This window comes from Macadamia integrifolia, chromosome 12 (genome assembly GCF_013358625.1).
Source record: "Macadamia integrifolia cultivar HAES 741 chromosome 12, SCU_Mint_v3, whole genome shotgun sequence".
In the NCBI taxonomy this organism is placed as follows: Eukaryota; Viridiplantae; Streptophyta; class Magnoliopsida; order Proteales; family Proteaceae; genus Macadamia; species Macadamia integrifolia.
Window position 1 is genome coordinate 24,346,673 of NC_056568.1, and position 15,126 is coordinate 24,361,798.

The 15,126-nt window shown below is 39.3% G+C and overlaps 1 protein-coding gene and 1 pseudogene across 1 annotated transcript; both read right to left on the reverse strand.

Moving 5' to 3' along the window:
* Nucleotides 1-1,889: 1,889 nt before the first annotated feature.
* LOC122057319 (serine incorporator 3-like) lies at nucleotides 1,890-13,868 on the reverse strand. The gene is made up of 6 exons (XM_042619371.1): nucleotides 13,283-13,868; nucleotides 4,348-4,581; nucleotides 3,676-3,787; nucleotides 3,421-3,595; nucleotides 3,047-3,287; nucleotides 1,890-2,434 (listed from the first exon to the last, which is right to left on the reverse strand). Exons 1-6 carry the CDS (start codon nucleotides 13,455-13,457, stop codon nucleotides 2,136-2,138), a joined length of 1,236 nt encoding a protein of 411 aa, XP_042475305.1. The 5' UTR covers nucleotides 13,458-13,868; the 3' UTR covers nucleotides 1,890-2,135.
* On the reverse strand, nucleotides 4,883-9,002 carry LOC122057318 (annotated as a pseudogene).
* Nucleotides 13,869-15,126: the final 1,258 nt, after the last annotated feature.

Consider the following 15,126-nt stretch of genomic DNA (forward strand, 5'->3'; position numbering starts at 1 on the left):
AAAATTTTTTTATGGAGACATCTAATTATTGAATAACTAGTGTTTGATGTTCAAGATCAAATAGTGAACCACTTTGCATGATTGAACAACTAGTATGTGATGTTCAAGATCAAAACTGTGAACTATGTTGAATAAGTCTGGTAGCAAGGACTTGACATGCATGCTACTACATTCTTGTAAGGGGGGACGGAGCACATGGTTGCACTGAGGTCTTTCAGAGCAGGAAAGGGAGAGGCTGCCGATGAGCCTCCACTTAGTTCTAGGCGTTAATTTAACTGATATCATTTCCATTTAGGGTCGACTAATTTCAATACGATATGGATCAAAATTTGCAGAGATCGATTTAATCCCTAGTTCCATATTTTGAGAAGATGCTCTAAACAACATAGTGTCCTGTAGAAATTCTTAAAGAAGAACCCAGTGCACAAGGCTTCTGCTATTGCAGGGTCTGAGAAGGGCAAATACATCTAGGCTTACCCCTTGCATTGCTGGATTCCAAGTTTGGAACCTGCAACCAGTAGGTTGCAATAGCCCAGGGAGCCTAATGTTTTCCCTCAGAACTTTGTCCGCAGCTGGACTGTCTAGGTAAATTTTGGGTGAGTGGAATCAATCTTCCAGGTTCGAACAATGTAAATTTCCCTGCTATGTGCAACAACAAATCTGGCCATTTACAATATAGTTTGCAAAGATAGATAATTGCAAGGTTTAAAAGCCTGGAATCAGGCACCAGATCAGATTCCCTTAATATGGATCTGATTTGAATTGGTTTGATCAAATTGGCCGAGAACCCTAAAATTTTTCTTTTCCCAGTTCTTTGACATTCGGAAAAAGTGGCCAAAAAAGATTTTGAAAATCAAGCATAATATGACTAGGAGGATCAGTTGGTTGATTCTTATTCTGAATCAGTGGAGTCTATTGGTTTTAATCTGATTTATCAAACCTTGAATATTTTCTTGTCCATCCTAGTCGAAGAAGTTAAATACCAATTTGGGAATTGGTGCTAGTATTATTAGGTTAGGGTGTTATTTGTAATTCAAGGTGCAGTGGAAGGTGTTCAAAGTGGGGTTTTGCCAACTATATAGTAGAGAAGGTGTTATTTACAATATAGTTTTTAGAGATTTAGATATGTGTCGCCCCATCATAGTGTAGGAAGCTAAATACCCAGCCTGTTTGTAGAAGTGAGCTGTATACCCCCATTCAGGCCAGGAGCCTTCTTGTCCTTCAAAGAGAACATAGCTTGTCTCACCTCTTCAGCTGTCACCTCTTGAATCAGATCAAGAGCTTGCTGATCATCTAACTTCCTTTCATAGTTAATAAAATTTGCCACATCTGCACTCAAAAGGAGATAAATCTTAAGGACCCATTAACCCAACAGCCCCTTGGTTTGAGAAACAATGCAAACCTTGATCGCTTCAGGTGACTCGAATATTGTCTTTCCATCCTTATTGGGTGGGTTTTTTTTCTTTTTTTTTAAGGTGTGGGTTTTCCCAATTGTACAGTAGAGGTGGTGTCCACAGACAAGAATTTTTCCTGATTGGAGTTTACCTGTGTTTAAACCATGGGAAAGAGGATTCCAGGACACTCACCCAGAAGTACCCAGGAAGCCTGTGTTTTTTGCCACATGAAAAAATGAAGTTTAGGAAATGTAACTTTGTCACATGTCAAATTCCTTGGGAGGCTGGACCTTCCTCTTTGTTTGTCTACTTCTGACCTTCCAGATCAAACCCATATAAGCAGCCTCAGGAAACATTATATACATTGCAGGCACCAGATCAAACATGCTCATACATACATTGTGGTGCACAGTGGGTTAAGTGCAGGATCATGTATCAAATTGATGCATGTATAGCAACAATAATATGCCTTCACTGATCTAGTTTGCAAGAGTATTATCCCAATCAACTCCTTTTGTCACTATTATACCAAGTTTCTTATTCTGTACAGGGAAGCTTTAACATCTGCCTCATGTTAGATATTGCTAGTGTTTATGTTTCTATAGAGTAGAACTTCACAGAAATTATAGTATGACAGCAATTACATAAAAAATATCCTAGCCCAAATAGTTGCAACAATTTACAGCCTAAGTGAAACAAGATATCTAGTATACTACATGGATCATAATTCACATACATATCCTAGAATTCTCTGTCAGGAAAGATCAGAGGGGCAACAAGGTTCCACACATACAGTGCTGCAGTGACCCACTCGGTGCAAATCCGAATCCATACAGATGTCCAACCAACATCTATAAGTTCTGAGCTTTCTGACGAGCTGGTCCACCCTGTAAGAAGCATACCCGAATACATGCTAGCAAGAGCAAAAATCAGATGGAAGAATGTATAAGAGTAACTAACTGGTCGGGCTTCAGTGTCCTTATCCTTCTTTTCTTTCCCTTCCTCCAACTTTTTTGATTCGAGAAGTGGTTCCTTTGCACCTGAGGTTGGATACAATTTTTAGATGGCTCAATAAATAAGAAATTAAAGAGGAACTTTTGACCAAATTTCAAGACTCCACTCAACGTGGCTTGGTCAATTTCATCATTTCTGAAAAAAAAATTATGTTCTAAGATACCAGTTTGGTGGATCTAACAGATTATCTACTGACATCTCACGCACAAACAAACTTACATGTGACTGAGACCCACAAGTCTGGGTTACTCCAAGAATCCAAACCAAAAATGGCCCAACCATATTAACAATAACTGTTTGATAAATCACATTTTCTTGATAGTAAGAACTGGAAAGTCCCAGAAGAAGTAGATTTTAACCATGATGGTGAGTCAAACTCAGGTCATAAGTAGCCCCAATAGTGGTCCATTATTTGGCAGGCCAACTTCAGACGTGTGACATAGGAGGTTTTAACATGATCTGTGATTTTATTTCTCTGGTAAATCAAGATTATAGGCTAACCAGTACAGGTAAGAACAAAAGTAAACTCTCTCAAGAAGCTTTATTTTTTACCCTTTATTTTCAGTTAGGTCGCAACTGCTATTGTGTCTGGCATTGGATTTAGAACAGATAAAAAGGATCATATGCAGTTCATATACCTGATTTGGGTGAGGATGGTGGGGACAGAAAGGTCGTAGATGATCCAGCGCGAACAGCAGAGTACACAACTGAGAGTACTGTTGTAAGCATCCCAAGAATGAGGGTACTCACAGACACTGCTTTAGAGTTCTTATGGAGGCCATTACATGCATAATCTTGAGGCTCACTTGAGAGGCCAGTGTAGCACACATATCCACAATATAACGAAATTACAGAAGCAGGCAAGAGGCTGCCATTCACCTGTTTCAAAGCCCAAATCACCTTTTAAGTTCTTAAACCTATAGCTCTAGCGCATCATAAAATACAAGGGAAATCCCATTGCATATTTTCTCCTTTTTGTTTTTATTTATTTTTTATGACAGAGTTTCCTTACCTGTGGATGCAATGCAATAATTGCAAATGCAAATGCAAGGATCATAGTCATGACAATGAAGAAAACATTGAGGCTGCAGTCATGGCCAGAGGGGTTGAACCAAATGAATAGAATTCCTGAGAAGGTAAATGCTGCAAGGTAGCACACAACCGATACTGCAAGTAAAGCTATGTACCTGTAGTACCATTAATAGTATTAGCATCAGAAAGAATACCATGAGAAGAAGGATGATAACATAAAGGTGCTTGTACCAACCACTTCTGTTCATCTTTCTCTACCCATGCATCATTCCATGACTGTGTGAAGTCTAGCAGCATAACTACTTGAACCAGCAAAAACAGCCCCGAACCAAATTTTGATAGCGTTGCTGGAAATAAGGGACCAAACATCAGTTTCATGAGGTTGATGTCAAATGAAGGAAAATATATGGATATTGGACAAATTACAAGTTGGGTAAAAAAAAAATTGCTACAAGGTCATTATACCATATGGTGGGTCCCATCATGGAGCTCTTCTTGATCAGTAAATGAGTCCATCTCTACCAGAAAAACTCCTTGATGGGACACACAAAAATTGCAGGTCCGACCCACAGAATGGATGCCATCTGAGAGCAGAGTCAGGATCTCCTAGCTAATGTTGATCATCTACTTGAGTTTGGTTAGATTTTCCTTTTGCCTCCTAAGCTCCCTGATGTATCATGAATGTACTGTGGACCAAAAGGACATTTCTTCCCTTTGTCATTAACTACTTCCCCTACATGGATATGAATAGACAGCCCTACATAGGCGAACATCTAACCAAAAAAACTAAAGGGTTGAAAATGTTTACTTAATAAAGCCTGGATTTGAAAAGAGAAAAGTAGCTAGACAGAAGCCAATAAAGATCAATTTGAATTTAGTGTGAGAGAGAGAGAGAGAGGAAGCTGACCATAAATTGTGATGATGACATTCGGAAGGAAAAACATGAGGATGATGAGCAAGGCCCACACCACAATTTTAGCTATCCATCCACCGTGGTGCCATGAATCTCGTCTATCATTTTGGTCCTTCACCCCAATCATTATAAGGGCAAATATTGCAAAAAATAAGAAATTTCCCAAGCTGACTCGAAGGACAGCATTTGTTTGAAACCATTCCTTCGTGTGAGAAGAGGTGTTTATCCCTGTAAACAAAAAAGGAACATGATGCAAAAGTGAATTGTTTACTTTGAAGGCACCATTCCAAAATTCTACAAAATGGAAAAAAGGGGCCATACGATAAAGAATTCTCCCAAAAAATTATCATAAAAAATGTTAAAAAGTTCTGCTCTAAATAAGTAAATTGAAAAGCTCTTTGCAGACCGCAAACTGATATCACAAATTCATGAAGGAAACAAGAGCATGAAAATCCAGGATCCATGTGGCCAACCCCATTTAGTTGGGAAATTTGAGTTTGAGTTGTCCTCCTATCCTTATAAGTCCCCATTGAGAAAAAACAAAGCAAGGTTTTATTGAAATGCAAAAGAAGTTCAGAAAAATAGGGATAACAAGGATTGAAAGCAGCATTGCCTTCATATTGACATCCTAGTCCATGATACTTCCTCCTATACTTTAAACAGTATACAGCAAAAAGACCCTTTAAACTTTCACACCCACAATAAAGATCAGTGAAAAAGATCAATCTCAACCACTTAAACTCCAACCTTTAAATAGAACACAGTTATGAAGTTTCATTTCATAAGCTACTAATCCTTTCATCCGTTCAAGGACTGGGTCACCACTTGTAGAACCCTTCATATGGAAAAGCAGAGTCAACCAAACAAATCCATGCCATCCCTTCTGTAGGAGGTGGCAAACTAGTAATCTCTGGATGGTCACTGGAATTGAAGGCAAATAAACAAGCCACCCACATTATGAGAAGATTTTGAGCTCAACTGATTATTAGCTCTGTCAACCTTCAAAATCATGGTTAGGGATTCACTTGATGGGTCTTCTCAAATTGGTGGAGATTGGTGACTTTCATGCCAGTCAATATTTTCTTTTTTCATGAAGTTCCTCTTTTGAAGAAAACCGCTTCTTCTCATTCTCACTTAAACTCCAAGCTTCAAGTGAAACACAGCTATGAGGTTTCATTTCATAAGCTACTAATCCTTCATCCGTTCAAGGACAGGGTCACCGCTTGTAGAGAAAAATCTTGGATATGGAAGAGCAGTGTCAACCAAATGAAGCCATGCCATCCCTTCTGTAGGAGGAGGTAAAATAATCATTTCTGGATGGTCACTGGAATTGAAGGCAATAAACAAGTCACCCACAACATGAGAAGATTTTGAGCCAAACTGACTATTATCTCTGTCAACCTTCAAAGTCATGGCTAGGAATTCGCTTGATGGGTCTTCCCATCTTGGTGGAGATTGGTGACTTCCATGTCAGTCGATATTTTCTTTTTTCATGAAATTCCTCTTTTGAAGAAGATCACTTCTTCTCAATCTCAGCGAAGTCAGATATCTGATAAACTGTGTTGTTTGAACACTGAAACCTGTTTTAAGAGCATCCCAATCGAAAGATATCCTGTCACCATATGATGGGGAACCACCAGCAGATTGGCCACATTCGTCTCCCATATTATGGACAGGAACACCAAGTGATATGAACAAAATGAAAAGAAAATTCCGGATCTGTTTAAGACGTTTTTCAAGGACAATAGTTTTATTTGTTTGACCTTCTTCTCCACAGTTCCAACTTAATTCTGATGAGAGCTCATTGCTACTGAAACTGACCAAGTCCACAAGAGGAAGTCCAGAGTTCCTTGCAATAAAATTAAAAGAGAATGCAGGACTTCACCCATCAGAAAAAGTGTCCCCACTCCCACAAAGCCGTGTTGCAAGGTCACTAAGAAGGCCCTCACCCCTAAAAAATTTTCTTACATCATGACAAAATTGGGAGTTCATTTCTGCCCACCTGTTCCAATGAGGGAAACATATTTCTTTGGACACCATGTCCTTTGGGTCCCAGCAGTCCGCTATAATTTTACTTCTAGAGAGTAACGGATCAAATGCAATGGCATCAACTAAAGAAGGCCGAGATAAGTGTTCACCATTTGACCCTTTCAAGAGAGATGATGCATTCATAAAAACAAAACCATCAATATGAAACTCAGTCACCCAATGCTGAAGACTATCTAAAATCATTCTCTGGACAATGGGATGGTTGCAGTTCAAGCTGTTTCTAGTTTTTGATTCCATGTCTCCATCAAAAACATAATAGAATGAGTTATCAATCCCTCTGAGTGCTACCATTTCACGAGCGGAATCTCCTGTTTCTGCAGTATGGGTGAAAACAACTTCTAACAAAACCTCTATTCCATTCGCATGCAATTTCTTGACCACCTCCTTTAAAGCATTAATATTATTCCATCATGAGTTGGTCCATATAAATTCATAGGTGAAAAGAAATTGTAGGGGAAATATGACCCTTTTTGTTCATAAAAAGGGAATATTGGTTCCATTAAGATTGCATTAACACCAAGACCTTTCAAATGGTTTAACTTCTCATCTATGCCAGAGAAAGTCCCTGCAACATCAGCATGTAGCTGACTGGACTGGTCCTCAGTAAAGCGCTTCACGTTCAATCGGTAAACAACTAGTTTCTCCATTTGCAGATGAGAGTGAGCATCACCAGCCCAATCAAAAGCAGGTGCTGTGCGTAAGAGCCCAAGACACTTCAGAAGTGAAAAGGATCCAGATTGATCAGGAAAGAAGTTTCTGAGAATTTTAGCATAAGGGTCCAAAAGAATCTGTCCATCTCCTCCACTCCCAATAGTAGTTCCCCGGCATCGGTAACCATAGCTGACATATGGCCCAACACTTTACATTGAGACATGCCAAATATCACCCCTTCGATTAATGTACGGATCCAGATCAATCTCTAAAGAGGATTGATCTGTCATCTCATCATGCAGGCACAAGACTACACCTTCTGGATTCCTTGAGAAAAGGGCGAAATTGACTAAGCCATCATTCAAAAAGGAGATGCCCAATGGTGCAGGATACCCTGAACTGAAGCCAACAGGCACACAAAATTTTTTCTTCCTATGGCTTCTTATTCTACTTATGTTACTTGAACCTCCATCAGATAAGTATAGCATAAAAGAAAAATAAAAGGGAGCTTCATTTGATTTGAATTCCAGCTGTAGGGCATACCTGCCCAAGGATTTCTGCTTAAATGGGATTTCATTGGTATTGAACCTGGTTTCTGGAGCTGTTTGAGGGTCTGATTCATACCTCAACAACCCCCAAAGTAGTACCAAATTATTCTCACTACTCCACCGTGGCAAGGATGAAACTTCAATATTAACTCCATATTTCATATTTTTTCTTCCAACATATACCTTCACCAGACCACCATTTTCTGTCCTAAATGAATAAGTTGACTCCTTCTCCACTTCAACTTTGCTACCATCCAAGCTCTTTCCGATTTCATCAACAGAAATCTTTTCTGCAGCAAAAGTTTTGACATCAAGATCCCGTTGAATATTCCCAGTTAAATCTCTAAAACCTTCTCTATTGAAATGGCATTTTTCCATATCAGTTTTCTTTACATTGTGGATCCATTTCCTTTGATCATAGTAACAGGAGACAATTGACAACCTTGCCAGGTTGATGGCTCCAAGTGATGCGGATCCGGGTTCCAAAAGTCGGAATCGGATTGCTTAGGGCCCACTTAAACACTCAATAAAACAAAGGTAACACCCAATAACAATTGTATTGAAATAAAGCTTCAACTAAATGGCAGAATTGTAATTAAGCTGAAGTTTCCAATGAAGGTGGCAGTTTTATAAATAAATGGAACTTAACCAAGGAAAACCAAAAGTGACTTGAGTGGAAAGCAAAACGTATGGTCAAGGACAAATTAGGAATAGGGACTCAAAATAAGGACAAACCAGAATAAGCATAAAAGGTAAGGGTACTTTAGGAAATAGGGAAAGAAAATTACAATTACTAACTTATGAGGTTGTCTTCAACCTCACGACAGAAACAAGAGCCAGCACCCAAAAAAAAAAGAGATGGCGGTGATGAGAACTCTCTCCCTGCACCTCGATTCAGCCCCAAACCTTGGGCGAAGCTTGGATCCTCTATGGCCTTTTGATTTCCACCGAAAGACACTTCGAAACACCAAGCAAAGAAGAACAGTTCCTCTGCAAATCAGATCTGGGAGGTAGTTTTAAATAACCTGAGTTGCAGGTTTTCTGGCTCACAGCAGGAAGTATTGTCAGGTCTGAGATTCAAAGGTTAAGGTCGCCTTTCCATGGTGAACTAATCCCCAAAAGTTGCTGAAGAAAGAAGATGAGATGAAGGAGAGCTATCGATTTCTATGGGTCATCAGCGTCCTCTCAAAACAGGGCAGCAAGGGTCACTGTGATACCCTCCAACACTAATAGTGAAGAAGAAACCAGCGATTGATGGGGGAAAGGGGAAGATGAGAGATTTCAGTGGGGATAATAGAGAGAAAATTTCAGAGAGGGAAAAAAGGGAAAATCGGCAGCCATGGTTCTCATACCAAACTCTTAATCAAATCTCTATTCTTCAAATCTAAAACTGAGTTCTTATCCATTACAGGGCTATTTAAAGAAAGAAATAATGACATAATTTTGGAAGCTAATTAAAAATGGAAACTAAACCTAATTAGCAACTAAAATAAAAATCAAATCTAAATAAAAGATTGTTAATCTAATATCTAACCAATAAAGGAAGTAAATAAAAATCAAGTCAAAAGATAGCAACTAATTCCATCGTCGAGCTACATCAACTCTCCCGGTCTGAAAAGAACTCGACTCCGTCGAGTTAGGTCGTGCTCCCAAGACACCCTTGTAAGTTGCTCGCTGATGAGGTGGCACGTATCTCAAAACAGAAGATGGGAACATAACACCAAGAGGAGGGAGAATAGGTTGACGTATCACTGAAGCAGGAGTCAGTAGACGACGTGGCATGTCTGATAATGCATGTGGCCTCATTAAGTATATACGACCTCCTTGCTTCACCTTGATGGTGTTCCGTGCACCATCATAGAGAATGCCTGCATGTCGCTACCAAGGTCGCCCTAGAAGAATGTCCCAGTGTACCAATGAGATGACCAAACGAGTGACATGGTACTGTATCGGCCCAAACTGTAAGTGTACTCGAACAACTGCAGTGGCCTCTTCTCGAGCTGTGGGTCCAAAACCTAGCACGTGAATCTTCTTGAAAAGCTGCTTTTGTGGAAGGTCGTGTGCTCGAACAAATTCAGAAAATATGAAGTTTGCTTCTGCCCCAGTATCAACAACTGCATGAACATCAGTATGGTCGGAGCCGTGCAGGAAAGTACCCTTCTGTCTGAAGAGAGAAGCCTTATCAACTAGTCTATCCGAAAAGGATGAAAGGCTAGCTGAATGAGCTTCTACATCCTCATCTTCATCATCAACAATATCATCGTCCTCGAGGGGATAAGGATATAAATGAGATTCATCTTCATTCTTCTCTGTCGGATGCTTCTCTGCTACATTCACAGAATGAGTCTTGTTGGGACACTTGTTGGAATAGTGACCCTTCTCGCCACAACTATGGCATATGATATTCTTCACCCCAAAACTATCCTTGTTGAACTCTGACCTTTTTTCTTCAACTCTGCGAGCTTCAGGCTTCTTTTCCTCCATACGTGGTGGAAGTCTATAAACTGAAGAAGTCTTGAGCATACCTTTCCAATAAATGGACTTCTCTTCAGCTGCCTTGGCATGAGCTGCTGCCACATCAACAGACCTGAAATCAGTGTTAGCCAACTGAAGTCGAATCTCAGTACTTAACCCACTGATATATCGCATCACCCGTTGCTGATCTGTTTCCTGAAGTCGACACCTTGAAGACAGTTTGTGGAATTCGAGGGTGTAGGAATCCACATCTTTGTTCCCTTGTTGCAAGTTAAGTAATTTATGGAACATTACCTTTTCATAATTAAGAGGAACAAATTTTTCAGTCAGGATCTGCTTCATGACCTCCCAATTGGTAACGGGTCCAAGTCTTCTGACAAACCTTGCATGTAGTACATCATCCCACCATGAACATGCATACCCAATAAACTTGGTGATAATGAGTTCACACTTCTTCACGTCTGGAAGAGACTTATACGCAAAAATTCTCTCCACTTTAGTAAGCCAGTCAAGAAATTCCTTAGGTCCCTTTTCATCACTGAACTCGGGAACCTCAACTTTGATGCCATAATCTCTGTCAGAAAATTGCCGGGTAGCATCCTAGGGAACAACTGGATCAAGTTGCTGCCTCTGAGGTGTGTCTTCGATCCGTAAAGTGTTGAGCTGAGAAGGTAATGTAGAGGATCCTTCTTCAGCTCACTTGTCGGACCTCTTCATAAAGGCAGTCATCTCTTCCATAAACTTGTCAAACTTGGTTTCAGTCCTTCTCAAGCCTAGCATCAATATTCTGTTGGTTCTCGGCTAACTCACGATACAATTTGTGCAACTCAGCATTGGTGATGTGACCTATCATGGTTAGAAAATTGCAGGAAAATTTGCTCTGATACCACTTGATGCGGATCCAGGTTCCAAAAGTCAAAATCGGATCACTTAGGGCCCACTTAAACACTCAACAAAACAAAGGCAACACCCAATAACAATTGTATTGAAATAAAGCTTCAACTAAATGGCAGAATTGTAATTAAGCTGAAGTTTCCAATGAAGGTGGCAGTTTTATAAATAAATGGAACTTAACCAAGGAAAACCAAAAGTGACTTGAGTGGAAAGCAAAACGTATGGTCAAGGACAAATTAGGAATAGAGACTCAAAATAAGGACAAACCAGAATAAGCATAAAAGGTAAGGGTACTTTAGGAAATAGGGAAAGAAAATTACAATTACTCACTTATGAGGTTGTCTTCGACCTCACGACAGAAACAAGAGCCAGCACCCAAAAAAAAAAGAGACGGCGGTGATGAGAACTCTCTCCCTGCAACTCGATTCAGCCCCAAACCTTGGGCGAAGCTTGGATCCTCTATGGCCCTTTGATTCCCACCGAAAGACACTTCGAAACACCAAGCAAAGAAGAACAGTTCCTCTGCAAATCAGATCTGGGCGGTAGTTTTAAATAACCTGAGTTGCAGGTTTTCTGGCTCAAAGCAGGAAGTATTGTCAGGTCTAAGATTCAAAGTTTAAGGTCGCCTTTCCATGGTGAACTAATCCCCAAAAGTTGCTGAAGAAAGAAGATGAGATGAAGGAGAGCTATCGATTTCTATGGGTCATCAGCGTCCTCTCAAAACAGGGCAGCGAGGGTCACTATGATACCCTCCAACAATAATACTGAAGAAGAAACCAGCGATTGATGGGGGAAAGGGGAAGATGAGAGATTTCAGTGGGGATAATAGAGAGAAAATTTCAGAGAGGGAAAAAAGGGAAAATCGGCAGCCATGGTTCTCATACCAAACTCTTAATCAAATTTCTATTCTTCAAATCTAAAACTGAATTCTTCTCCATTACAGGGCTATTTAAAGAAAAAAATAATGACATAATTTTGGAAGCTAACTAAAAAATGGAAACTAAACCTAAGCAACTAAAATAAAAATCAAATCTAAATAAAAGATTGTTAATCTAATCTCTAACCAATAAAGGAAGTAAATAAAAATCAAGTCAAAAGATAGCAACTAATTCCATCGTCAAGCTACATCACCAAGATTTGGATGGTGTGATTGTACTGTGAGTGAAGGTTGAAGAGCTGCCATCAATCTTTCAAAAGTAAAGCAAAACCAAAATTGGAAAGCAGGAGAAAACCCTTGCAACCTAGAAGGCGATTTGCCTACTGAATTTGCGGGGTTCTCTGTAGGAAACAAGGAGAATCAGATAACCTAATGAGCATAAACCGGATGTGAAATCGCAAGACTAATTTTTGTTAGGTCACATTGATGATTGATGGTAGGCAAAGCAACTAGCTTATGCTATAGTGGAGAATTGAAGCAAACAAATTCAGGTATTTGACAATATAAATGTGTGGTTGTACCAAGTAAATTGCTATAGACTGAAACCACAGAGACGTTCAATCAAAGTTGATCTTCACAGATGAGATTGGAGAAGGAAACCCAACCAAAAGGACCAAGTGATGTTCATTAGAAAAGAAAGTACTGAATGCTCATTAAGAAAAAAAAAAAAAAAACTTGTATCGAATGATTCAAATTCAGATTTGACATTTCCCTTCAGATGGGAACAATTTTTAAATTATACACTTAACAAATGACCAGGATTCATTAAATAAAAGGAAAGAGTGAACAGAAAATGTTAAGAGCAGAATGGGGCGGCAAAAATATTAGAGGTCGGATCTGAAGGAATTTTCAATGTCAATATTGATTTTAATTTTTTGTTTTTTAAAGACGAAAATAAATAAAAAGGAATAAATTGTAAAATAACAAAGCAGGTCAGTTCTAAGTTTCTCTGAAAGATTCACTCCATCAATGATCAAACTACTCGAAGCTAGTATGAAAGATAAAATAAAAACCACTCTCTCTCAAAACATGGTCTATCAAAATTTAATTTAGTTGAGACTCCAGGAGGTGCAGAGGTTGCAGATTACAGCCGAATCTCACGTCAGAGCCATGACACTCAAACTCAATATTACCCAGATGGATGCAAAAGTTATAGAGCATCCACACATCCCCAAGTACACCCCATCATCAAAATTGGAATCCAACACCACCGAACCAAAACATAACAAGAGAAACTACAATTAGAAAGGATTTCAAACACTGTACAGGGAGTAATCATTTGATGGGATTTCACCGGATTGACATCCAGAAACAAAGAAAAGAAGCAAAACCAGATTAAGAGAAACGTGAACAGTGAAGAATAAAAAAAACTTACATGGTATCTTCTCCAAGATAGGAGGTGCAACTTCCCTAACGATCCATGAGAAAATGAGAGAAGCACCAAATATACCACAATAAGCGAGTCTCGCCGACCTTCTTGAGATTTCAGATGCCACTGAACTGCAGAGACCGCAAGTAGACGCTGCACAGCAAGAAGCCAAGCACGACATCCTCTTCCTCTTCTACAGAGTACTGAGTATGAATCGGATGACCAAACCCTTTAAGCAATAGATTCAACCTTAGGAGATAAACTATAGAATATCCGAGAGAGGATTGGTACTATAATAGGTTATGGAAAACTCTATACGTTTCTTCCATTTGACATTTTTTACCGCACAATCGATTGATGGCAACTTAACAGTTAAGAGTCGAACTAGTAATGGGACAAAGATGATGTAAGAACGGAGGAGTTCCACACTTCCACCTCAAAACCATGAAGACTGTTAGGTGGACATGGATGGATTGTTAGATCGAGAAAAAACAATTTTCTTATCCACTCCTCGTCAGCTCAGTGGACTCCCCAGCTTAAAACCAAAACCAAAAGAGAGAGAATTTCGCTTTCTCGTGTCTCTCGGACGCCTCGGCTTTATCTGAAAAATCTCCCGTAGCACAATGGAGAATGAAGTGGATTGTTCAGAACTCTACGCCCGCGCAACATCAGAGTGTTGGGCCAATGAAAATGCATCTGGGATCATCTTCATTACATGGGACAGAGGGGTAGTGCGGTCATTTTCTGTTCTGCTTAGTTAAGGTCATTGGTCGTGGTGGGGATGTAAATGGATAGTCAAAATCTAAATTCAAATTTGTATTCGTATTTATTTAAAAATATCCGTATCTAAATAAGGGTATATGGATTAAAATCCAAATAATCTAAAAAATTAATTATTTGAATCGATTAAATAATCAATTAATGATTTTGAGGGTTCTGAAAATTTAAACAGGTTCTAAAAAATTAGAGAATGATGAAAAGAGTCAAAATAGCTTAGAAAGATGGATTAAAAACAAATTATATTCATTGAGAGGGGAAGATCTAGATTACACAAATTAGAGAATAAACAGATAATTGAAAATCTGAATTTAATTCGCATCCGAACACATCCAACCCAAATTTTATCTATATCTGATTCATTTACATCTTATGCTAGAATAGGTTTTTTTTTTTTTTTTCCCGTAACAAAGAACTTTGCTAGTCTGACACAGATATATCCGGTGAATGAAGTCAATGAGAAAATGCATAAGAGCATCTTCAGCGCATGACAGGATGAGATCGCAGCCTCTGTCAGTTAATTCTCATATAATACGACCATGTGACGGAATTGTGGTGTAATCAGAACTAAATGAAGAGGTGTGTAAGAGCATGTTCAGAGCAGGACAGGGGGAGGTAACAGACTCTGTCAGTTAATTCGCGTATCATACCACTGGATTATGGTTCAATCAGAGCCCTTCTTTTGTCAGGGGAATCTTAACAGGGAAGTGTGAAGGAAAACATCATTCCTTCATCCACCCTTTATTCCAAACCTCCCTCTATTGGGTATGAAGATTTAAGATCACCCATCCAGTGAAATATCGGATCAAGGGAGCATCAAGCAATATGGAGAAATGCAGTTCACTACTCCTTTCTACCAAAATATTCTTCAGGTATTGAGAGACAAGGTTTTGAATTGATTTCTGTAGAGCCAGGGAAACTGGTTCATGGAAGTTAATAGAAATGAGTTTTTAGCTTTTTCAGTACCAATACTTGATCCCTTTTTCCCAAGGTAGAGAGCCAAGGCCATTGGTAATGATCGAATGAGTTATTGGTTCTTATTTCCATCTTTTGGCGCTGTCTGGTTCACTTTC